The sequence below is a fragment of the Zootermopsis nevadensis genome, unplaced genomic scaffold (genome assembly GCF_977971745.1).
Source record: "Zootermopsis nevadensis isolate Lab colony 2312 unplaced genomic scaffold, Znev_1.0 Znev_ptg000015l, whole genome shotgun sequence".
NCBI lineage: Eukaryota > Metazoa > Arthropoda > Insecta > Blattodea > Termopsidae > Zootermopsis > Zootermopsis nevadensis.
Window position 1 is genome coordinate 678,728 of NW_028259147.1, and position 25,821 is coordinate 704,548.

Below are 25,821 nucleotides of genomic sequence, written 5' to 3' on the forward strand. Positions count from 1 at the left end.
TGAAGATACAGTTACTGGGTAATGGTAATATACTGAAACTTGTGCTGAAATTTCATCAGCCTGTCCATCAGGATACTTAGAGCCATTGTTTTATACAAGGAGAAGTGACTCGAGAAACTGACAATCATTCGGCTGGCCAAAAATTCCATCATTTACGTACACTGCATAGTCTTTTACCATATTTAGTCATCATGCCTGAAAATGGTTAACAGTCCTGAAATTACAAGTATTGTGTCAGCTGTGAAGTTTCTGAGTGGGCAAAAGTGAGGTTAAGTATGAAAGAAAATTCGTTTTTACAAATCTGTACAGAGCTTTCATATATGGCAGAAAAAGCTGTTACACATCATCATACCTAAGCAAATATTATTACAAATAAAATTTTTACTCTATTAATCAATCTTGGGGGCCTAATGCGGTTTGTTGTTTCATGGCTCACCATTTACAAATGCATCTGGGAAATAACCATACAATGTACTGAAACATCCAAGTGACTTTACTGAAACTTACCACTGAAAATCAACTTCTCAACATTCCACAGTCAATGCCAGACGACAAAGACGTCAGTTACGAGACATTCATAATATCTGCATTATGTCAAAATAAAACCACTCACTTTGTCAATATTATGCACATAATAGATATCACCAATTATAAAAACCACTTCTAGGATTTCATGTTTTGCACAATTAAAATGCCTATTTTTATTTTCAGTACCGATTAAGTTCACGTTCATATCCCATGAACACACAAATTCATGTAAACATGTATCAAAATAAAGAGAGCTTTTACAAGACCTAGTACTAACATTCCACTGCGCAACGCAGGTTTACTGCAGCGAACTGCAGGGATGAATAAGTAAACATATTGTAATAGTTCATTCTATTTTTACATGACAATTTAAACAACATAGTCAGGTAGAAAACAGTGCTTCAGTATTCTTGTAACATTATTACATACTTAAAAAAGTGTGAATAACCATCTAATTCGAAACAAACTTCAAATTTCACCTACTTCATCTTGCACCTTCTTCGATGTCACTAACACTACAAATTTCAAGGTACATAAATTTGTACATCATAAATGGACTACCGTAACACATTCACTGCCATAATCACGGCTTTTCATACTCCTGACAGCCTAAATAATATCAGGAAACAAAGCATCACCTGCCAAAAGAGGTTGCTTCGTCATTTACGCCATGATCACGCGTTACCAAATGCCTGGCATTTTTATTTACATTATATTTCCCACTCTCCATAATTTTGACTGTTTGATAATCATAATGGAGACCTTTTGGAATTATCAGGCAGGATCATCTTAACATTCAACCAGGGCATGCCAATTTTCAACAGAAACAAGATGTACTTGCCAAACTCCTGGGACAAGTGAACGGTAAATACAGTTACGGGAAAAGGCGTCACCAAACGGAGGACGAAAACTGAACTGAAATCATAATTGATCATAATAAACAATGATTATAATTAATAATGTCGTGAATGTTTACTGAAGTAGTCAAAATCCATTTATGCAATTTGTATTGCAAATATTAGAGATGAATTCAAGCAAAGTATTTATGCACTTATGTAAAGTGTTTGTGGAAGCTGTCCATTCTAAATTAAAATGTAAGTGGTTCAACAGTTTGTCCTAAAATTCTCCAATATTAAATTAAATTAAAACCAGGTTATCCATTCTCATGTCAATTCATGTGTACAGCGCAAAATGACTATTGTCCACACGCACTCACAAACACATCACATGGTATGCATTCTGCTAATGTATTTTGCACCGCATAATAAAAACAACAAAGTGGCCGAAGCGTTACCACACTACAGCGTGCTCTCTTCAAATCTACACAAATCCACTACAAACTCAACAGAAAGTCAAACACAATATTTCTGGGCGACCCTCAACACCACAAAAATGGGCGCTTGAGAAAGATCTGGAATGTGGACTGGGCAAGAACATGAAACACCATCAAATTATCTGAATTCCGATAACCAGCGCCAACAAATACACGTCAAGACATCGCAGCGTGTTTCTCAAAGGACTCGACAACAGAAACAAGATTTCAGGATGCTCCGTTTGCAAGTTCCTCGTCATCCTGAAGGCTGCTACACAGTTTCACCCCCTCAAAGTCTTCTTCAGGTAACGTAAAACTTTTAGATTTTTCTTTCCATGATTTTTTTCCTTCAAAAAGTGCAAAACTCCAAACCTGGACTTTAGGTCCTGCTTATAAAGTTCAAACTGAATTTAAATGCTGGCAGTGAATGTGTTAATAGAAGACGGATTTTGTGCTTGCGTACAATAGGCAGCCGACCGAAGAAACTCGCACACATTTATTCTGGCTCCTGTGCCAGCCTCAACTTAATTAGTTTCCTTCAAGTTATAAATGAGATAACGGTGGAAAGTTGCTCTTGTGGACACAGCCCAATCTAAAAAATTGGAATATTATAATTGTATTAAAGTACATAGCTAGCAAACATTATATATGTGAACAAAAATGCAAGTCCTATTAAATACATTATAAATATATTAATTTTCTTATAAAATAAATTGATATTTATGACACTGTGGTAGAATGATTTCTTGGATGATGTGGGCAGAGCCACCCTGCAAAGTATCAGAAGTCCTGACTGCCCGATCACCCAAAAACCGTAACTTATTTTTCAAGCTTCGTGAGGACCTCAACTTTACACTAGTCCGAGTCAATTTCAAAAGTAAGGTACACTTCACTCATGTCTGAGAACCAACTATTAACTCAGTTGCCTCATGGCATGTTTACGCCAGGTAAACACACCACGAAGAACTAGGGTCTCCCCAGCCTTTTGTTCAGTTTCTTTTGCTCCACACCTTGAATTCTGCTGTCAGCGTTGCTTCCTGAATGAATAACACTTTGACGGTATTTGGATATGTGCCACGTAGAACCCTATTTATTGGTATGACTTGAGAGGGAAAAATAAATATTCTACGCAGAGTTAAGGAATTTTTAAATTCATTCAAAATACTGTACTGCAAAAACAAGGACCCTGCAGACACTAATTGCACAACACGCAGAAGACAGATAATACTTACTGATTCTATTTTACATTTACATAGTTTCACAGAGTGGAAAAACAATAAAATCTGAGTCCTCTTAGCATCATTACTGCTATTTACAATGCGTGCGACGATGGCGTTCATAAATCACTGCAAGTGGAAATATCAATGAAAATAATTCTAAATTACATAATTCAAAACTGTACGTTTCACTGCTTACACATACCTGATGGAATAAACTTATCTCACAGAGGGGACATATTTATTAGTGTTCATACTTCTACTAGAATTAATGCTACACGTTGCAGTGAACAGGCATCATTACAAATGTATTTCAACACACTCTTGTCCCCTCACAGCTCACCATAATGGCAGCCCGCCGTAAAACCAGACCGGCACGACACTGCACGCTCATTACGACACGCGTCGATCTTGGCGACACGTGACGTGCATCAACATACCACAACCGTGTCAATGGACACGCGTGTGTGGGACCTCTCTAGCGCCACAACATGAAATACAGAGACCAAGGTGGGGGTTCTTGTACTGTTATTAAAATACAGGGCACTTCATGAAAATTGCTATTTTCATAGTAACAAATACTTTAAATGTAAACAGCATTCATTATTCTGAAATTTGTATCTACAAACACATATAATTATACTTATTCCATGTTCAAATTCAACAGACATTCAGTGACTACTTGGAAATCGAAAGTTTCAATCAGCAGTCACTGATCACCGATACTTTTTTCATGAGCAGATCCCACTATGGATAAGAGAAACTTCCACACAGAAGTTATTCAGTGTGGGTGCGTACTTGATGCTGCATTTAAGTCACACCAAAATCATATTTGGAGTCACACATATTTCATCCATGCAAGAAATTAAAATAAAATTATACAGAAAGCCACCTTCCAGGAACTCGGCACACTCTGTTCAGTGGAGACACGCGCCTGCCTGAAAGTCTGTCGTTCATTTGTTCTCCACTAGTTTGTCACGCAGACACTTAATTTTCTGGACAAAGTAGGCCTCGAGGGATTCTGCGCACTTGAAAAACGGCGATTCGCGAGGGTTGTAGTAGCGACAGTTGTCAAAGATCTTCGTCATGTCCCCTATAAACTCGCTTAATTTCTTGTACGACCGTTCATTGATCCTCAGTTCGATCGTTTGCAGATCTGGCCAAAGAAAAGAAAAGTTTTATTTTAAAGAAACATATGAAAATATTCTTGATTCCAAGCAACAAAGTGGAGGTGCAGAAAAGCCTGTTGGTAGCAATGTTAAGAGGGAACTGATTAAAACCAAGAATTCATAAAACTAATTAAATTATAAGGTTGAAAGATTAAAAAAGAAAGCAAGTGGCAATAAGATGCTGTATCCAATGATGTGAAACAAACACAGGGTAAATGAAGAACAGGAATTATTTCTATAAGTTGTCCCAAAAGTAATGACTGATTTATTTTAACTGGGAAGTATTTAACAGGCTATTTCTCAAATGCTCAGAGATTTCAACACCTATCCACAAATGATACAAGGAAAGTCATCCATTTTGATCTTCAACATTATTTCAATGGAAAAACTCATTCCTCGACCAGTTACAAAAGAAGGAAGAAAAACATGGATTCATAATTTTGGACCAGAAAAAAGCGTTGAGTCTGTAGAATGGTATCACAAATATTCACTGGTAAAAAAAAAATTAAAAATCAAACAATCAATACTGAACAGTACAATCTCACACTGTGTATAAGCTACTGATTAATATCTGCCAAGGTGCATGTAGTACGACATTTTTCCCCCAGGGTGCAAAAGAATTTGTTAAAAATATTGGAAGCACTATTTGTGGGGCAATGCAAAAACATGTAAGTTATAACATGGGAGACGTAAGAACACAAAGAGTCGAGTGAAATGTGACATAAGGATTCTTAACACACTTTGAAGATAATGCAACAGAAATAAAAATACTGTTTCAAAAAACCTTCACTGTGGACTTCATTTTACATTTCCGGAGGTTTTCATTATTAGAGACGCTTTGCTGCATTATACGAAGAAAACGCTGATCAGTAAACTAAAACGAAATATATGGAATGGAATGGCATAAACAAGCAGGGGCTTGAACCCACAAACATGATGAAAAGTACACGATCATCGAGCACATTCTGCACGTTCACATACCCATTGGTTCCTTAATGACTTTGTAATAATCTGGAGCCTCATTTGGGTCTACAGGTTCCATGAATGGCCATGCACTTTTGTGAGTCTGAAACAAAATACACAAACTGAGAACGTGTAATTAAACTGACACATCATCAATCTGCGCACAGTACAACGGCAATCATACGATACCTGTAACTGTTTAATAAGTTTCCTTAGGCCATCAAAGTCCTTAGAATTGAGATTTTTCATGTTAGCAAAATTAATATTGGAATTACGCTGACAATTTGGACAGATGTATTCATCAATATTATCAGCTTCTGACTGGAGAATTCCCACACAGCGCCCGTGAAACCAATCCTGACACCGATCACAACAGATGTAGAATCTGCAACAGAATAACGTAGACCCTGCGATATACTATCTCACGATAACCTACAAAGTGTGATCCCAGCGGAGCTTTCATGTTAACTACTTCAGCACCACGAAAACCAAAAAAATAAGAACTCTTACTTTCGTGATTCACTGGTACTCCACATACTAAAACACGGCTAATCGATCAGATAAAACACATCGTAAGTCATTTTCAGTCGGCCGTGCATCATCATAGAGTCAATTTTTCAAAATCTTAAACACAAACTAAACCCATATAAAGCTTATTAAGTGTTAAAAATTTCTTTAAAAACAAACGTGAATTACGTACATGATATCGTCTCGGCAAATCCGATCATGTACAGATAAGTTCGACCATCTGTACTGGTACTTACTGAGATTCATCATAAGGTTGTTTGCAAAGACAGTATAGCTCCTGGGTGTCTCTAGCATGTCGGCATTCCGTGCAAACAAATTCTGTCAGGGACTTGCTCATTTCTTCAGTAATGCCAACACACTCCCCATGGAACCAATTGTTGCACAGGTCACAACCCACATAAAACCTAGAACACATACGTCGCGAATCGCAAATAAAATACTACGTCGAACAATTTCATTCCTAGGCACATTTTGCCTTCTACAAGAGCACCCAATCCTATGTTTTTATTACCTTTTATAACACCATGAAGCATGACATAATTCTACATAATGATAACATTAATACAGCCAGAGAAGATAATCACTAGATGATTTCATTGTTAAAGTGCTGTTAAATTTCTAAATAAAATTCTTCTAACCAACAAACAGCCAAACCCCATGCAGCAAAGTCCTTAAGAAGCTACAAGTCGTTCAGCTGGTCAAAAAATACTCTTGCCTTTTATAAAACCCAACCATTTTCATAACAGAGTGTCACTGGAACCCATCAACAGCCAGTTGAATCCAGTCCATATCCCCCTCACACCCAATTTATTTACAATCCATAATATTATATTTGCATCAATGACTAGGTCTACCAAGTGGGCTCTTGCCCTTGGGGTCTAGGGTTTACAGACTAAAATTCTGTACATACTTTTCACCTCCCCACGCACACCATGGCACAACCATCTCATTGTAAAATGGCCAGCTAACATCTTTCCGCGTTCAAAGTATCACGACACACCGAAACTCACTTTGTTTCATCGTATGGCGTCCTGCACAAGCAGTACAGTTTTTCTTTCTTCCTCCCACTTGCGCTTCCACCTCCCCCTGCTGGAGTTGTGCCACCACTGCCAGGTGGACCTGGAGCGACCCGCTGTTGCTTCCTGGGTCGACCACCACCCCGGGAAGCTGACGAGGGACTGATGCTGCTTGCGGAGACGGGCGCAGATTTCCGTTTTCCACTCCCCGTCCTCACTTCGTCCTGCTTACTTCGTTCGGCTTTCGTTCGAGCCGCCAACTCAGTAGACAGATCCTTCTGCATTTATAACGCAGGAACATTAACACTCTACATATTTAAACAACGGACTTTCCATTAATATCTCAAAAATAATTTCTGGAATAAATACAAATATATAATTTATTAAAGACTGCCTGGAAAGCTTTTATTTTTGACCATCATTAAAAAGTGGTTCTGGTGAGCCAGATACAATTACGTACATCCTTAACTAACAAAAGAAGAGAAAAGTTACTTTTCCTGACCTGAATCTCTATTTGAAGCTCCTTCTCGAGCAAGGCGCGTTTCTTGATCATATCTTTCTTCAGTAGTTCCTTATGTCGGAACAGAAGCACCTGAAGTTTGGTCTGTACCTGCTGGCGTCGACGTTCCTCCTGGGATTCCCGCCACTTGCCGGTACGAGACCGTGACGCAACAGGTCCAACTGTCGCTTTTTCCTCACTGCTACGGTCATCCCGCAATAACCTGTTAAAAACACATCCGACTGTATTATTCATTTTACTGGGATACTGGGAACGACTCGTTCTTCAAGTGCCTGAGCACTGCGGGTCCCAACTTTTTCGTCGGCTCGATCTGTAGACATTCGGTAGGACTCCATGGACGAGGGATCGGCCTGTCGCAAGGCCTCTACTTGTACACAGGGCAGCACATCCATATCCATATCAGCTTCTGGAGTATGAATTCATGCAGCTTAATACAGTTTAACTGTATCTAATATTATACATAAGCTTCTCTGACGTTAACAAATGAGACAAAATTATGGAGAGCATGAGAAATGGCAAAGACAGACTCACCATCTTAGAACACACTGAGCAAACAGTCTACGCATTTGTATGACTTACTTGACATCTTTGTTGTCGAGCTTTGCGGATTTTCGCTTTGGCGTAGGCTCCCAGTCGTCTTTGACACTGACGCCCTGCTGCTGGTTGACACCAACCGGTGACGTTGGAGAATGTCTCTTCTTTGCCGGCACCTTGGCAACTATACTAGTGGCGACTTGATGCTGCACCGGTACTTCTGGAATTTTTTCCTGCTTCATTTGCTTCTCCTGATAACGTTGCAATTGTAAAAGTTTCTCCTCTATTTCTGGGTTCAAATTTTCCTGCTTTAGTGCATTCTTGATTGCTGAGAGAAAATGAGAATTCAATTTACCGGGTAATTTTTAAGGAGCGTAAATATTCAAAGGGTCGAAAATGTAAATACCTATTGTACCCCCTCTACCCCACAAAAAGGGAATTTATCTGAATATATTTATACATCAAAACATGAGATAATTAAATTTCAGATTTTCATGTAAGAAATTTAAAAACACTCAATGACAAAAGACCAAAATGATACAGTGAGTAATATATATCATTTGGTTTTCGAATCCTGACATAAATGCTAGTGAAATGTGGCAGATCGCAGCAATGAAACTGCAAAAAGATCGAGATCTTAAAAAAAAGGGGGAGAAGTCTGAAATTACCCAACATTCTCAGAACATTCAAAAGCTAAAAACACACTTAGCATATTTACCTGTACACAAACACTTTTATTATGAATTTTTAGCCCGAGACAAAGCGGTGCTATTGTACCTGGTACAGGCTGCTCTTGTTCATGAAATGCCGGCATGTCACGTATGCCCTCTTTCAGCATATCTGATGTAACAGACGGCCCAGACAGATGATCACAGTGCAATGAAGATGCAGGAGTTGGGGTGTCTGATGCAAAAGATTTTAACAAGAATGAAATGAATTAAATGAAAGAAACACAAATTTAAACTCAGCCTTTCTCTTAAAATACCATATTTATAAATGCAACTTACGTGTTACGTGAGAAAATTCGGCCCACAAAACAAACTGAATGTGTTATGTTCGAAGTAAACATTACATTCAAAATGTCTGGAGCAGTTTAGTCATATTATATCAATAAATTAATATCCCATGGTTGTTTAATCAAGAGCAGGCTAAATTTCAGGAATGCTTCCTACCGTGCCGTTCAAAATCACGTCTTGGTTAGCTACTTAAAATTTCACAATGCATGAAATGCAAATCATTTGAAATACACTACTGATTTTCAATTCTGAACAGCAAAGATACATTTAACATATCTAATTACCAAACTAAGATGTCTCAATTCCAATGGTAACAGTCTCATTGAGAAGCAAACTCTCATTCAAATACTCAAAGACATTGTTTTAATTTATGGAACTCTGCCACTGGTCCCTATCATGAGCCAAACTAATCCTGTTCACACTCCTCATCCCATTTCTTCTAGATACACTTTAAAATTATCCTCCCATGTAGGTGTTCCAAGTGAGCCGAACCTTACAGGTTTCCCAACTAAAACTTTGTATGCATTTCTCTGAAATGTGCTAAATGGCATTCAAACTCACAATGTTCAACACCAAGAATAGCAGCTCTCAATTCTGTTCTACACATCTTAACAAAACTGATAGTTTTTTTATTTTGAATGTTCTGAGTGTGGTTAACTTTCGGATTCTATTTAATCTTATTGCAAACAAAACAAACATCCACAATACAACTGTCACAGTGGTTCAGTTCTTGAACGACTTCAACCGAGGCAAAAATTCTTTGCAAAGTTTTGCTATGCAGCACGTGCCACGACACAGATTTTACACGAATGGCATCGCCAAAGCCGATAACCGAACAGACCTTTTCAACAACTGACCGTTCCCGTTCATTTACAACACTCTACTGTACTCACTATGTTGGATGTATTCTGGTGTTAGAACAAATTTGTTTGATGCTGAAGTTGTTGTTCCTGGTGTGATGCCTAACAGGCCACCGGTACCTGCAGTCGAAGCCGCCGTTCCTAGTTCTGCTGCTGTATCGCCACCAGGTGACACCAGCTGCTCACTTGCCGACTGCTGCTGCCCATTCACCACTACTTGCTGCTGCCGAGACACCGCGCTGCCACCCGTCGTCGGGCTAGAGGCTGTCGCCAATCCGATCTTGAAATATCATGTAACAAAGAATATGTATTAAACTACGATGCATTCTCAGGTGAACAGCTATGTGTGTATGGAATAAATTTCCAATGTTTCTAAGCCTGACTCTGTCTCCATCCAACAAATTAACTTCTTAAAACTTTGAAGTCAGCTTTCGAAGCCAATCATCTACTTATATCTTGAATGGCTGCATCAGGGAAACTGCACAATTCACACACTAGAGATTGAGGAGAAACGGGACTCCCAGTACAGTTCATGCAACACTTGATTAATTTAAACCCATGAGGGAAGTGAATTTTAGACACTGACTTTATAAAACCAATCCCTTTGTCAATAAACTTATATCTCTAGAGTTTAAGCTGACAGCAAAAATTTCACTAAACCTTCCTAAGCATTTCTGGATGGGTATGAATAAAAGCCTAATCCTGAAATAATCATAAACGTACAATTCCGCATAACATACCTGTGGAGTGTCAGGTTGTGCAACCTGCTGGACTACAACCTTCGGGTGAGATTTATTAGGAGACTGAGCCGTCGTTGCCACAGGTGCCGCCGCCGTTGGACTCGTTACTGTCGGGGTACTCGCGGGCTGCAGAACTGACGACGCAGGCTGCTGGACTGTTGTGGGTGGGGGCTGAACAGCCAAGTATATTCTTGTTGGGCCCAACACACCCTGCTTGCCTGATGATGCTTGTGCTATGACACAAATTAAATGAAATCCATTTTAAATGGAAGTCAAGAATTCAAAATCTATTATCTCGACAAACGGCACTCAAATGTGTTCCACTACGAACATAATACTTTATTTCACTAATTTTGTTCTAAAATAAACTTGAAGTGCCAAATATGTTCAATTCATCCTACTGTAGTTTTGGTTTGAAGAATGTAGAAGTTAGAAAAGAGTAGACAGAATAAGATATCACACAGCCATTACTTTAAACTCAGCATCTCAGACTAATAATATATCTTACTGACAATCATAACCCTTCTCACCATCATTAAATTACCATGGGTATGAATCTATTATATGTCGTACAAAGATGGCTTGCCGTCTTCCGGAATGTGCCCTGATGATGGGAACAGAAGGCACTTTTGAAACATCAGTCAATTTCCATCTTCACACCTGTCACTTCAAGAACCTAAAATCACCATCACAGAACGACAAACCCGCGTTTCAGCAAAACAAAGCCCTCATCTTCTCTGCCTCGTACGAGCGACGATTAACACACACCGGTGTCTCTCCTTACCCAAGCACGGTGTGGCAGCGCCATGTGAACCGAGCTACGTGCATAAGCAAGTGACAATACCTTTCAGCAACTGCTGTTTGACCTGTTGCTGGACTACCGCAAGCTGCTGCTGCGTAAATTCCGCACCCTGGAGACCCTGCAGTACAATGCGCGGTCCTTGTGTAGTTTGAATCACTTGTGCGGTGACACACTTGATGATGGTACCGGGTGGCTGGCCCACCAGCAGCTGCTGCTCCATGGTGGTTGGTTCTGCACCTACCGACTTCTCATCCGCCGGCAATGGAGCAGACAGTTGTTGTAACGGAGGCAGCTGTTGCTGTGTTGCCGCAGGTGGCGCTTCTACAGTGGAAGCGACAGGCTGAATGTTGCTGCCTGATGTTTGTACTTGTGCGATGGGTTGCTAAATTAACGAACAGAAAACACCACAAAATATTCTACAAAAACTGTCTACAATACTCAATGTAAAAGTTTTGCTAAAACAAAAATCCCTCGTCATTCCTTAGGCACTGTATATGTAATACTCAGAAATACAACGCATTTTTCTTGAGAAAGCAGAGACACACCGATTGATAAAAACACTACAATTTCTGGTAGATAATTCTCAGGCAGTGCTTTGCTTACCTGTATGACAGTAGTACTTTGAGGTGCGGCTATAATGTGCTGTGTCTTGGATGGAGAAACTGCATTATTGGTCACACTGCCGCTACTTGTCCCTGCAGCCGATTTCAATTTCACTGGCACCTCAAAAAATTGAAGGAAAAGCCAATTAATATGTTCAATAAACCAGATTTTTTTTTATTGCTGCTACATGCACAAAAAAATATGAAGTACAAAGTTATGGTAAAGTGAACCAATTATAAATTATTTAAACTGTTCCGACTTTATGCTTTTGATACGGAGAATTCTGTGACGCATTTATCTAATTTTGGCCTGTATATTTTCAACTTAACTTTCCTTTCTGAAACAGCACAGATATAACACCTAATTTAAATTTACAATATTGTAACTCTAATGTCATTTTAAGGAATATTTAAGTGGTAACAAGAATCTAACATGTTCCACGTAATTTGTTGGTGGAAGCATGGTTGAAAATACTGTTCGAATTTTCAGTAGTAAAAACCTAACTTTACCTGAAATATCCACAAGTGAATTATCTGATATGTGGATTAACAACAGTATTTTTATACGTAAGGATGACTTGCTAAGTGTCCTTGACATCTAGGCGGTAAATATCATGTCACTAGCGTCTATGCAGGGGAAATACGTAGAATTAGGGCAAGATACTGGCTAAATAATGACAATCAGGAATGTGCGTATTATGCAGTATCATACTTGTACTGTCTGCTGCTGAGCAAGAGAAGTGGGTGTTGTGGCAGTCTTGACAAGAAAGTTGCTACTAGCAGTAACCACAGTAGCACCACTAGAAGTCAACGCTGGTACTGCGGCACCGGCAGAAACCACAACAGCATTAGCGCCAGCTGTCACTGTCCGGATTAACACCTGCTGACCGCCGATGGTCGTCAGCTGAGCTTTCCCTGAAGCCAACTGTGCAGCAAGATTTGACCCACTCATGACCAACGGACCTGTGCTTAGCAGCTGTCCGCCTGCAGTCATCACCTGAAACAAACGCAACACAAATACAAATATTTTACAAATCTATAAATGCAAATGCACAAGGCATGTCGAAATGCTAAAATACTACAAAATAATACATGCAAAACACACGTACAAATGAGATTTCAGTGCATATCTGAAATACCACTTGGAATTAATTTGGAAATTCCTCTTTCACAGTGAGCAGGGAATGCTATTCATAGCGCTGCGTTCTCAGACACAAGATGTTTGGGAAACTAACCTGTGTGGGAGTGCCTATAACCTGATTGCCACTGACGACAATCTGACCAGGTGCAAACATTTGACCTCCGCTGACAACCACTGTGCCAGGCTGCGTAGCAACTTTCTGAACAACCTGCGCTCCACCAATCTGTTGTCGTATCATCACGTGCTGCTGCTGCTGCTGGGACTTGGTGGGGCTCTGGGGAGTGTCACTGGTACCCTTTTGTTGTGCTGAAGCAATAGCAATCTGTTTTGTTGGTGTGGCATTTGATTTTGCTGTAGACTGCTGTAATGGACCTCCTCCAGCAGTGGTACGGATCACGGCTCCCTTTGGACCGGCTACCAACAACCGGTTTGAGGTAACCTGGAATGGAATGTAACCCGTGATTGCCTGCATTTAGAAATGTGCCTAATTCTGAAATTTAAAATCCACTCCTCAACTGTCAGGGACATGAATATGGTACATTTGGAGTTACTGCTTAAAGCGCATACTTGATATTGATTTTCCAAACTCCATGGAGCACAGACCATAATGAGAAACTGATAGTCACTCAACAAGTTAATAAATTCCGGCTTTTATGGCACACGAAGGTTCGCTGCCGTGTTCAAAGGAGCCTGCAACTGGATCCCATCACAAGCCACATGAATACAGTGCACACTCCAAGACAAAATTATAATTTTATACTGTCAAAATCTGAAACACCTTTCAAAATATTGCCACCCTCGAACTGAACCCAACAGAACAGTACCACCTCCACCAACATTCATGGCAAAACAAAGGTAAACATTACAATAAAATGCAATATAGTGCCACACAATTTTGTTTCCACTGGCTATATTGACAACTCTCTGAAATATTCAGCTGTCAAAATACTTTACATCAACTTCCACATTAACAAATTTAACATAAGATGTTTGTGAATTCCTACCCAAAGAGGGTGTCTCTCTGTATATAAAACAATATACCCACCTGTTGCAGCTGTGTTGCCTGAACAGCGGACGTGCTAACAACATGAAGCTTACCGTCCGGCATCTGAATCAACTGCTGACCTGTACAACAATAACGAGTCTGTCACCCGATGTCCACCGAACACCCACAAAACCAAAACAATAAAATGTACTGACAAACACACAGGGTCTTCAACAAAATTGCATACATTCACAGAATTAAATGTCACCTGCTTCAATCTGAAACCTGATGTAAGATGGTTGTCTTCTGGGTTGTATCGCTGTGTAGCCTGGTAGAAGTTTATCGGCGTTTCAGAGGTCGTTGCTACCTCCAGCATAAGGGTGATGATGATGATGAGGCAGCAAAGATGTCTAAAACATCAGAAAACTTCTACCACGGTGCTATAACCAAGAAGACAGCCATCTTCCGACTCACAGCTGTGAAAACCTCAAATCCTACTGAAACCTGAATTGTTTTGGATTACGTGTCTGGCATGACGGACTCAACTGTTATATGAGATCAGAATACTTTATGTCAGTGAGAGTTGAGGGTCTTCTCGGTTCACATCCTGTAGTACTGGACAAAGCTACCAACATTCTCAAATCTTCACCCAAAAAAATGAATGCAGTACGTTCTGCCAACGCACTGGAACCACTTACAATTACATAGTAGACCACAATGAACAGTTCACCCCCTTTCCAAAAACAAAGGCCGACTGATACTGAATACTGAACTCCGAAACAAATATTACAAAACTATGAAATTAGTTTGCCACAGAAGTGATGTACTGTTAAGAATAACACTTTCCATTTAGTGACATAATGACATACTGAATTACGTTACTGCATATAAGTAAACAGGTGTTATCTCCTTCTCAACCTCTTTCCTGTATCACCAAAGACCTATTAACATAGTCAGTAAGGCAATTAATAACAAAGAGTCCCTCAAAATGAGTTCATATTTAATGAACACACTCATATTTATCATACCTGGCATCAGACCTCGTACTTGTAGCTTTCCATCTGGACTCTTCAATATATGAACCTTTTGTGGGTTCGACGGACCTGGCGTCACTGCCTGCTGTGCAGATGGCTGAATCTTAGTAATCAGAGACTGTCCCTGCTGCGCAGAAGTTTTTGGCAAAATGCTAGTCTGCCCAGTCACGACCCGAGTAGTGCCATCTGCACCTAGGCACAAAGTTATTCTTCAGTGCTTCCGGATTTCAGAATATTTCTGGCATCTCATTTACAATGAATACATACAGAGGAGCTTGTATGAACTGTAAACACTCAGAGACTGTCATGAAGAAAGATACTTGAAAAGATCACAACTACAAAAAAAAATTGTTTTAAAAAATGAGTTCCACACTATCTCATGTTAAGATGCTGAAGAAATTGGGCAATGTTGAACCTACACAAAAATAAACAAATTGAGAGCAGAGCCATCGTACACAATAAATTTCTAACGAATGCAACGTACGTCAACCTACGTACATCTGATTAGAAACTATATTTAATACGAGGCGTAATTAGCTTTTCTAACCCAATGCAGACATCATCCACTGCACCAGATAATGTATTCAAGGTTCCACTATACTTCCATATATTAACATACAAAGAACAGAACTCTGAATAAATGAACATGAAATTGCATGTCACAAAGATGAGTACTTAAAATAATCCATGAATATAAGAAAGAGCCAAAACCCTGTAGATGTAATTTCGAAACAGACAATGAAGATATTCTCTTACTGACCTTTTGTCATGAATATTCTCCTCGTGCCAAGGAACGTCTTGCCGGTCGCGCTACCGGCCGTGCCAGTAAGAAGCGACGTTAATGCAGTCTTACCACCTGCCAATTGTGCGCTGGGAGATGGTGGAATTGCCACCTTTGTCACCATTTTCAGCGTTCCGTCACTCGCTGTAAATACACAAACAACAAGGCTAGGAAACACCAAGACTTAAAAGTTAACGCAACATGTTTATTAGGTACGCTTCAGAGACAAAAGACAATGAATGTTCAACATAATACTCGTATGACAGAAGAAGACTCTTTCAATTCAGATAATCAGTGCACCAATGAACTTCCCACAACTTACATTCTCTCAGCAGCTGATCGACTAGATATAACAAGTAGGTACACCAAAAATACTGACTGTTGACTCACTTCAAAGTGAGTTGGTGCAACCTAAGACCCACATCGTCCCACAGCAACAAAATCCTTTTGCGCATCAGCCACATCAATTTGGAGCAGAAGTCCGATGCTTCAGAGTCCATTACTGTCTCCAGAAAGTTGGATTTCCGTTTTGAAGTGACGGTGGCCGATCGCCCCGTAATATGTTATCACATCTAACCAATGTACAGAAACTCACCTTGCTGTCCAGAAGGAACCACCTTCAGCACCTGTCCACCGGGCACCTTTAGTGTCTCCAGGGCACGTTTCTGCTGGTGTGCAGCACGCTGCATCTTCAGCTGCTGTTCCATTTTTTCCTTTATTTCCTCAGGCGTCGCTTTGCCACTGACAATCTCCAATTTTCCTGCTGTCCCCATCCCTGCTGCTGCGGCACCCGCGTCACCAACGCTCTTGGGTGCTAGAGAACCCGACCGGCTCCTAGTAACAACTTGGGCATTAGCCTTCTCTAACCTAGAGATAACGGCAGAAAACAACACAGGCACATGGAGTTAACAGTGCCGTCCGCCATGCAACATTCACAAAAAAAAAAGTGCAGATAATTAGAAAGATTAATAAGAAATGCATTCACTCATTCTCAGAAATTAGATTAGTAAACAAACAGAATCTAATGTTATGTTACATACATGAGAGATAAATAGTTAAAGCACATGGCAGAATAAAATCCCTGTATAAAAGAAGATATGGTAATTTATGTACGTCTGCTTAGGCTCTTATTCTTCTAAGAAGACACTGCAAGTAAAATTCAACAGTAGTTAAAAGTACTTATAAGGGCAGGATATGAAAAAAAATTACAGAAGGAAGATCGACTATCAACGGTGATAACGGCAGGTCAGACACATCATGAGCTAGCATAAACTGAAAACTTGTGCACACAAGTTTACAATAGGATACAGTAAGTGAACACTACAGGAAGAATTTTAAAATGTAGGTCAAAAATGTTCACGTAATGTTAAGATTAACCAGGCTCTGTAAATAAAATATCTGATTTATAAACCAAGATGATCACCGTTTGCTAACTGCAAGAACCTTTCAAGAACTGATCAGGATATAAAACCGGTTCTCCAAATAGTTAATTTACACGGCTTTAAATATGTTCTTTTTCTAAACATCTATTTGTTCTATAAACCAAAACATTTATGCAACGTATCTTTTACCCAAGAAACTTCCTAATATTTAAATTGTTTTACTACGCAGAAAATTGTGGATATCATCGGAACAGTGATATATGGAAATACATACTGCACTTTATTATGTATTTTCAATGTAGAGCAGAATTTCAAGTACTTCATATCACATCTTACGTCACATTTTGTATGTTCAAAACTACATCTACACACACAGAGCAGACGGTGGTACCATAAATGTCGCAGGTCACCGTAATTTCTCATTCTCATTCCAAGTCCATGCACTGATACCAACATTTTTAATGGAATTTCAAAACTTACCTATCTCCATACTGCTTGATTTCCCACAATTCAAGCCTATCCTCTTCTACCCACTCTTCTGTGACCTGCGGCTCAGTACTCTGGGGAGACTCGGCCCGTTTTCGCTTGCGCAATCCACTCCGAATGGATGTCACCTCTATGGGAGGAAAAAATAATTCCATTACCCTGAATTAGAAATAAACTGCCTTTTGATTCATGCCATAAAACTAATCTTCTTAAGCCACACAAGAAGAGATCTGAATTTTATACCAGGAAAACTTTAAAGAGAAGATAATTAACCCTGAGCAAGAAAGTGAACTGAACACAAGTCAAAATTTCGAATTTGGATATGTTCAATTGTTATTTCAGAGTATTTTAAATGCCACTGGAAAGTGATACACACACAAAATAAACATTTTGGTTTGTGGAATTTTTCAAAACAAATTAGCATGAATATTAATATAAATTCTCTTTACACACATTCACTCACACAGGAGCAAATATAATTGACTACAAGATGGACAGCTAGACACAGAAAGATTCTTCTTGTCACAATCGCACACCGGGACCACACAACCTCCTAGCCAATGGGTCCCTTCTCCATGTATTTAAGTCACGAATGCATGGAACTATACCTTCATTCCCTCATTAATATCCATGGCACGGTGCTTAATTAACCTTTCATTGGTAGTTCATGCATGCGGCTAAACCATTAAACTGACAGAATTAAAATCTGGTCAAAAGCCAAGGGTTGAAATCCCCTACCCCTATAAGATCAACGTAAATAAGGGAAAATAGCTATTACATGTCGCAAATATACTTTTCTCCCAAAGCACAGGAATAACACAGAACGCTGGTATCAATTTTAACAATCGCTCACCACGAACTGTTTTCGGCAGCTCCAACGGTATGACAACTTTCCTTCTCATGTACTGCGTTCTATCCAAAAATTGGCCCACATGACGATGCTTCAGGATCTCCAGAGTCATGATTTCCGTGTCCGTCGTCACTTGATGTTTGCCGTCATTTGACGGTGGCTTCACCTAACACATGATTAAAAATACATACTACTGCTCTGTTAGCATTACAACATTTACGCTTCTAAACACGCCTGAGGCCCACTCGGCCTGACGGAAATAAAAAAAATATGAATTATACTCGGTGTTTCTACGTTTGTTGTATTATGTGATATTTACATTCCCACGCCCCACCTTGAAGCAACATAACCACTGCAAAACATTGTGAATGATTGTAAAGTATATTCTAAGAATGCATATTGGTTGAATTTCTTGTTTCTCCCATAGAACAAACACATTTAGTTCACCATGTGATAATTAACGTGACTGGTGGATGTTTCAGTGCACTCTCACACAAAAATTACGATGCCATGCAGTCAAAATTTTTACTCAATTCTGGAATGGTCATACTGAGCTCAACATAAGTGGTGAACATTTTTGATCAGGTCATTAGCACACAACCATGGCTGTGACATCACGAGTGCTTCCAAACATATTGCGTCTACTGCACGTCTGAATCCAGTTTTGGGTAAAACCATTTCGCCATCACTTCACTAGCCATATTCAAACCCGAAAATCAAAATCATTAATTTCATACAACAATTACAAGCTGCAAAAATACCAACAGAAACTTTAATTTAAACAAATTTTCAAAGTCCTAACCTGCATGTCATCCCAGCGTAGACACGCCCACATTATACGCAACTGTAGTGCAGCAGCTGCTAGTGAGCGAATGTTAACTGTTCTGTACAACCAGCATGTCTTGAACAGCGGTCTTGAACACGGATACGGCCACACTTGCTGATTAGCCTGTGAAAACAAATATATATTTATGTTACAATCTGATCCTCTAAATGGTTGCTGCATCCCCGTCTAAGCAAACTCAGACAAAAAATATGTTGTCCATGTTGAAGAAGCAGAACCCACTTGGGGAAGATCGTATTCACAGAAAAGCAACTCGCTGACGAAACCATCGACGCCAGTAAAGCTATCATCAGACAGTGCTTCTCCAAAGCCTAGTCTTCCATTTACAACTTTCAAACATAAATGACATATGAGACGCGCTACCGTACCTTTGCGAGGTGATGATAACCGTTAACGGCCATACGACCACCCAGGCGTGAAAGTCGTTTTAACTCGTGCTGCGGCAAGATGAGCATGTTTCGACGCCTACTTCTAGTCTGAAATGTGGAGCACAAAGGATACTTGACGGGAGTTCGCTTCTTGCGTCGATCTGCTATAGAAACTGCTACTTTCTTCAGGTACACACGACCCTTTGTGCACGTCGCGGAATACACGCGCTGATTCTCGGATGTCTGCCCAGTTTCTGTCGAACTGTTCCGACTAGTCACTGTTTTCACTGAACTACCGTTCTCCATCTTTATCACCGTTGTTGCTACTTCATTGGACGTCTTGCTTTTTGATGTCAAAATTGAGTTCAGCAGCTTGCCACTGAATTGAACAGGTGATACAAATAATTAGAATACAAATTAAAATAAAAGTGAATAACCAAGGATTCAAAACTAAGTAAGTTGATAATTTGGGAATGATGAGAAATGCATAAAACATTTTAATCAGAAAAACCTGAAGGGAAGAGACCACTTGGAAGACCTGTGTGTGAATGGGTAAATAATATTAAAATGGATCTTACACAGAAATAGCAAGAGAGGATGTGTACTGGATTCATTTCACTATGGATGCTGTGTAGTGGCAGGGTCCTGTGAACACTTTTGGGTTCAAAAAAAAAGTGGTCCAGAATTTATTGACCAGCTGAATCACTAGGCTATTAGTTTCTCACAAACTGTGTCCCACATATTTAAACATCCCAAAAGCTTCTAAAATTACATATGAAAAGACATGGGGACCTTATTTAAACAGTTTCTGGGTTCAACTATCAAGAGAGCCGACAGATTTGTTAACATCCTGCAGGTAATTCATACCTAGATGAATGCGATGCCACCACACTCTTATGAGTATTGAGTAACGTAGCTTTGGACTCCGTGACCTTGACACTCTGGACTGCGCCATCTACAATTTTCAATGTGTGCTGCGATGAGGTCGTGGTAGTTGTAGTTACTACTTCATTCAATGTCGTTACATGACCTTCACCCATTACTGCGGTTGCATCAACCTTGAAATAAATATAACAATCATGAAGTTGTCAATCCTTATAATTAATCAGTTCAGCAATTAAACTAAAACTTAGTAAGAAGTTATGGACACGAAGACTTAACAAAAATGTGCAATGAATCCGACAGTAAATGAACCTGGGGCCAAAATCTGAAGCCTTACCGCTCTACCATCTGGACTGCAGCATTATTATCAGTGGGTATAATTTACTAGACCACGCAACATACCATGTGCACATTATGAATAATGTGAAGACTTTGTCTCATATTAAAAGAACAATTTACAATTATAAAGCGATTAAATCTAAAGGTATGCGTTGATCTGCGACCAATTTAGAGAATATCAGTGACAATTGTCCCTGGGGCTCAACTACGCACCATGCTAACCTAACCTATCAGGAAGTGGAGGGACAGCTTCACGTATTCTTATCCTCGGCCAGCTAATGTTTTTATGGCCACTGCTGGTGATCATAATTTCCGAGAGCCTACTTTCCATCATTATACAATACTACTTACATCTGTCACCGTACTGCCCTCATCTTTAATCTTCACAGGTTCCTCTTTCACTTCTGATTTCACCAAAATATCTTCTGGCGTGGAGGTCGACACTTCAACTTCTGCACACGTGTCAGGAGCCAAGGTCGAGACTTCCACCTCATTCAGTGCAGCTGGTAATGTGGTCGTGACTTCTACTTCACCACAAGTCGGAGGACCTGATGAAGTATCATCAGTACTAAATTCATCTTTTGTTCTTTTCACTTCATCAGGTTGAGTTGTAAGAACGTCACTTGGCTTTTCTGTATGCTCCACATTATCAAAATCCATTCCTTCAGATTTTATGGTCTCCGCTTTCTCGATGCTGCCGGCATCTTCGACCGGACTTGGATGTTCTTCTTTACGAGATGCTTTTTCTGCGATAGGAATTGCAACCTTTGCTTCATCTTCACACACAGTTGCAGCTGCAACAGCAGATTCCAAGTCTTGCCTAATGGCCTCCATACCGTCAACTCCACCTGTACACAAATTATTCACTCTAACCATAACAAACACGAAAAAGCAAACAAACTAAGCAACAATACAAACACTGTCAAATATTTGTATCATCTTTAAACACAACCAGTCAAGATACAAATACACAAAAACATACTTTCTTGGATCCTACACAATAAAGTAAGTTCTCTGTACCTTCTACACCAAAGATAATGGGCACCCTGTCATCCCACCCGACAGGAGTCTTGGTCAACAGATCTTCATGAAAGTTTGTAGAACTTTCAATGGAAAAGATACTAACAGCAATATATAATTAACTTTATTTTACTTAAACTTTCTGTTTATCTCGCTAAACAACGAGCATAAATACGAATCTACATTTTCCATTTTTTTGGAATGTTTGCATCCCTGCAGAGTGCCCATTAAATGTATCTTTGTTCATCCATCTGTACGCACGAAATAGCTTCAGAAGAACTGAACAGATTTATCTACAATTTAATATTAGAGAGGTTACAAAAAATTGTCCAGCCATTTCTCTTTTTATTCAGACTGGACAAATTAAATGACCACCTTACATAAGAGAATTTTGTTAATTTGAAGTTATCAACCAACTGATCTTTGTAATGTTTTCTTTCAGGCAGGAAATTAACTTTCAATTAGGAATTCTGGTTGCTCTGATGTCAAACAAATATCTAGGTCTTCGGTCTCTTACTCTACTCTCGCCGATGATATGGTTTATTCGCCATTCAGCCACCTGAGGCGGCTTTAACCCGAGAGTCTCTCATCACCTTCAGTCGCTGCAAATGCTACACTTTACACAATGTGAAGAATGTTTAATGCTGGTTTTATCATACCTTCTGCTGCAGAGAATGCAGCATCCTTGTTTTGTGCTTTCTGAGACAGCGGTGTTGTCGCAACAGTCTTCACAGCAGGAATGGCCGCCGTCAGAAGGTTATTGTTGCTTGAATGACTATTCACTTTCCTGAGAAGTATAAGAAGTTCTCGACGTACACGCGCTTTTTGGAGGCAGAGTGGGGAATAACATGACGATGTGAAAGTTACAGCGGACCCAGGCTGGGCAGGAGTCATGTTACAATTCTGAGAATAACACGAAAGGCTGCGACCCAGACGCGTGAGTTTGGCGTACTGCTGGCGTATAGCTGTGACGCGACGAGAAATGGAATTGAGGACATCTTTATTTGGCCCCACTACAGCACTACTGCCAGTGTTTGGAACACACAACTTCCCAAGGAACAAAGAAGGTAGTAACTGCTCTGCAGAAGATGCCCCTTCGCTTTCTGCGTCATCACTGTCTTCATTCTCCATGTCTACTTCACAATCACCATCAACAGCAGTCTTTCCATTTACACCCTCAGACAAGTTCTTGCTGACGAGTTTGTTTGCCTGATTAAGAAAAAAAATATATGAATAACTTATGACACGGGCAAAGTATAATACCGCAAAGGCATCCCAGTCTCTGCATAATGTATCATACACAGTAAAAATACAGTGTAACCTTAACAGAACAGGTACAGCTTACAACAAAATCTTCACTACAGTGAAAAAAAGTAATTTGCACCATCAATTTCTTAACGTGTGTGTAGAGAAATCTCGTATAAAAATATTTTACATAACACAAAATATTAATGCTACATACGTTCTGGGCAAATTTCCTTTCTTCTAGAATCTTCAGATGTGTCCTGCGGGTCAGAAACTCGTCCAAACGAGATTTCTTTGCTATCTTTGGATAGTGCAATCGCCCGCGTGATGTCAAGGCCTTTGTTATATCAATCTCCTCGAACTTTGAAATCGGAGGAAACACTTTCAAATGTTTCAGAGACCCTGGTAAAAGAAAAATGCAATTCAGTGAATCAATCGACAGATTTAGATGTCATAATCAAGGAAGGTTACACTGGCAAGTCAAAAGCACCAAGGATCCAAATATGTGACAACCGAATGTTCCGATGGACCTCTCAAGGTCAAAATGACATGGCAATGAAAAAGGGATAATCTGTCAACACATTGCATTACCTACATAAAAAAGAAACTTGTGGCCTTCACCTGAGCATTTTAATATATCTGAAGATTGCAAAGGGAAGGGAGAGAATCACATTAAAAATATTGAACTATGTACTCACTTTCCCTGTCTCCTTTAGTAGTAGATGCTTGTTTAATCTTAGCTTTCCCCATATCTGCTGCTGACATGACTCCGTCAGGGCTACGTTCGGAGTCAGGTCCTGCTCCTACTTTATGCTTTTCCTCTTCAGCTCCTTCCTCGTCCTTCACTTCTGCTTTCTCTAAGCCTTCAAGAACCTCATCCTTAACTTTTTCTTTACTGAGCTCCTCAGTAATAGATTCATCATGCAAATCACTGTTAACTTCTAATTTTACTTTATCTTCTGCAACAACCCCATCTTCAGCACACTTCTTAATTAGAAATTTGTAAGTGTTAGGATCAACTGCCAAAATCTTCATCTCATTACCATCTGCAAATAAAAAATGCCCGCAATTTTAAACTGCACGAGTTACATTCTCCAAAAACGAAACACAAAAGAGCATGTGATGACGTGTGAGAACCTGGACAAGTGGAGTACCTTCCCCAATTTCACAAAATCGTAACAAACGTTCTTAAGATGTCCGGCAAAGAGACTAGCTGCCAAACTTGTCAGAGGGAAATTGGAATATGTGTATTTTTATCTTTCGAATGACATTCACAGTCAAGTTGCAAAATTGATAGAGGTAACAGGAGACAGTGAACATAAACATTCCTTAAACTGGGCAACGTTGTTTGAATATATACCAGGGCAATACACAAACATTATCATTCTGTTAAATCATTTTAAACCTAGGACCTTTATGGATAAATTTGCTTATGCAGTTACATTACGAGGACTTTGCATCATGAAAATACAGTTTTTTTTCCAGTTTAATTCGCACAAACGACAATCATCATATTTCCAAGCTACAGAATCAAACATTTTGCCATTACTCTGAGTTTCATTCTGTTCGGAGTAATACTGATCTATTTCATACAGCTGGCAATATGAAGGTCACAGCCACTTCCACTCTTAAATTACATTTCACACTAGGTATCTCGTTACATCAAAACATTTCTGCACATTCTGGAAAAGATACAAAGAGAGACAATACTACACCGTACCTTTCACTTGAACCATGATTTTTTGTGGGCCTGCCCGCAGCCCCATCTTATGGCAATCCTGAATCTTGAATTTGCGTGAAGTGGACAGCCAAAGCCACCCCCACTGTCCATGTACACGATACTCTTCACCTTTTTGTTTCCAAACCTTCAAAGAGAGGAGTTAAAACATAAGCAAACACATTACTTATGAGAGGAGAAATGTGTCATCATCGTGAAAGACAATAAAAATGCAACATTTAATGTTATATTTTATAATTTAATATAATCCCCAAAATCTAATAGCTTAAGATTTACACAAAACTATAATACCAACTGTTGTTTTGCAAAGATGACGGCACACGCAAAGGATTAAGGCAAAAAACATTAACATACCTGGTGTTTAAGTCCGAGAGTGTACTTGACAAAGTTGTACGTTAATCTATTTCTCTCTTCTTCCTCTTCTTTGTCTTTCTTGTCCTTCTTATCTAATCTCTTCCTTTCCTCCCGCTCAGCAGAAGTCAGTCGCTGCATCCTGACATGACCCAATGCTTCATGCCAGACCGACGCAAACACGACAGGCTTGATACAAGCCTGAAGGACGATCAGAGCGCGCGCGAAATCACGAGGGTTGATGCAGGCACTGACAGCGGTAATCCACGGCTTCCTAAGCAGTGGCCAGTTGGGATGCATGAACGAAGACTGGATGCTGCTCTCCAACTGAAGAATGGTTTGACGTAACGTACTAACCAGCAGAGCTCGTGTACCTGCCAAAAGGATTTATACATGAAACACTGTCTGGAAAATGTAATGAATAAATCAATGTGTTAAATACATGATGCTACGGCGTCAAATAACTTTAACTAACACGGTTCTTACTCTGAACCTTCCCTAATGCATTATCAAAAATATCTGCTTATTTTAATAACTATTCATAAGTTTCCTTATTCATTTTAAATCA

The 25,821-nt window shown here is 39.6% G+C and overlaps 1 protein-coding gene across 10 annotated transcripts in view; it reads right to left on the bottom strand.

Annotated features, from left to right (window-relative positions):
* Positions 1-472: 472 nt before the first annotated feature.
* Positions 473-25,821, bottom strand: part of E(bx) (nucleosome-remodeling factor subunit NURF301 E(bx)) — a 37,831-nt gene continuing 12,482 nt past the window's right edge. For 2 of the 10 annotated variants that reach the window (XM_087348973.1, XM_087348964.1), the window contains exons 10-38: positions 25,257-25,627; positions 24,885-25,029; positions 23,863-24,210; positions 23,382-23,566; positions 22,579-23,128; positions 21,251-21,747; positions 20,546-20,736; positions 19,679-20,057; positions 19,269-19,415; positions 18,470-18,632; positions 17,611-17,746; positions 16,344-16,615; positions 15,728-15,892; positions 14,962-15,159; positions 13,994-14,073; positions 13,043-13,387; positions 12,520-12,804; positions 11,809-11,928; positions 11,248-11,587; positions 10,404-10,636; positions 9,697-9,943; positions 8,565-8,690; positions 7,833-8,115; positions 7,236-7,455; positions 6,728-7,011; positions 5,954-6,121; positions 5,379-5,574; positions 5,208-5,292; positions 473-4,213 (exon numbers count right to left, since the gene is read on the bottom strand). In XM_087348973.1, coding sequence (XP_087205099.1) covers positions 4,011-4,213; positions 5,208-5,292; positions 5,379-5,574; positions 5,954-6,121; positions 6,728-7,011; positions 7,236-7,455; positions 7,833-8,115; positions 8,565-8,690; positions 9,697-9,943; positions 10,404-10,636; positions 11,248-11,587; positions 11,809-11,928; positions 12,520-12,804; positions 13,043-13,387; positions 13,994-14,073; positions 14,962-15,159; positions 15,728-15,892; positions 16,344-16,615; positions 17,611-17,746; positions 18,470-18,632; positions 19,269-19,415; positions 19,679-20,057; positions 20,546-20,736; positions 21,251-21,747; positions 22,579-23,128; positions 23,382-23,566; positions 23,863-24,210; positions 24,885-25,029; positions 25,257-25,627 — 6,962 coding nt within the window. In that variant the 3' untranslated portion in view covers positions 473-4,010. The remainder of the gene's footprint in view (positions 4,214-5,207; positions 5,293-5,378; positions 5,575-5,953; positions 6,122-6,727; positions 7,012-7,235; positions 7,456-7,832; positions 8,116-8,564; positions 8,691-9,696; positions 9,944-10,403; positions 10,637-11,247; positions 11,588-11,808; positions 11,929-12,519; positions 12,805-13,042; positions 13,388-13,993; positions 14,074-14,961; positions 15,160-15,727; positions 15,893-16,343; positions 16,616-17,610; positions 17,747-18,469; positions 18,633-19,268; positions 19,416-19,678; positions 20,058-20,545; positions 20,737-21,250; positions 21,748-22,578; positions 23,129-23,381; positions 23,567-23,862; positions 24,211-24,884; positions 25,030-25,256; positions 25,628-25,821) is intronic. The other 8 variants (XM_087348966.1, XM_087348965.1, XM_087348967.1 and 5 more) reach the window with 8 other exon arrangements.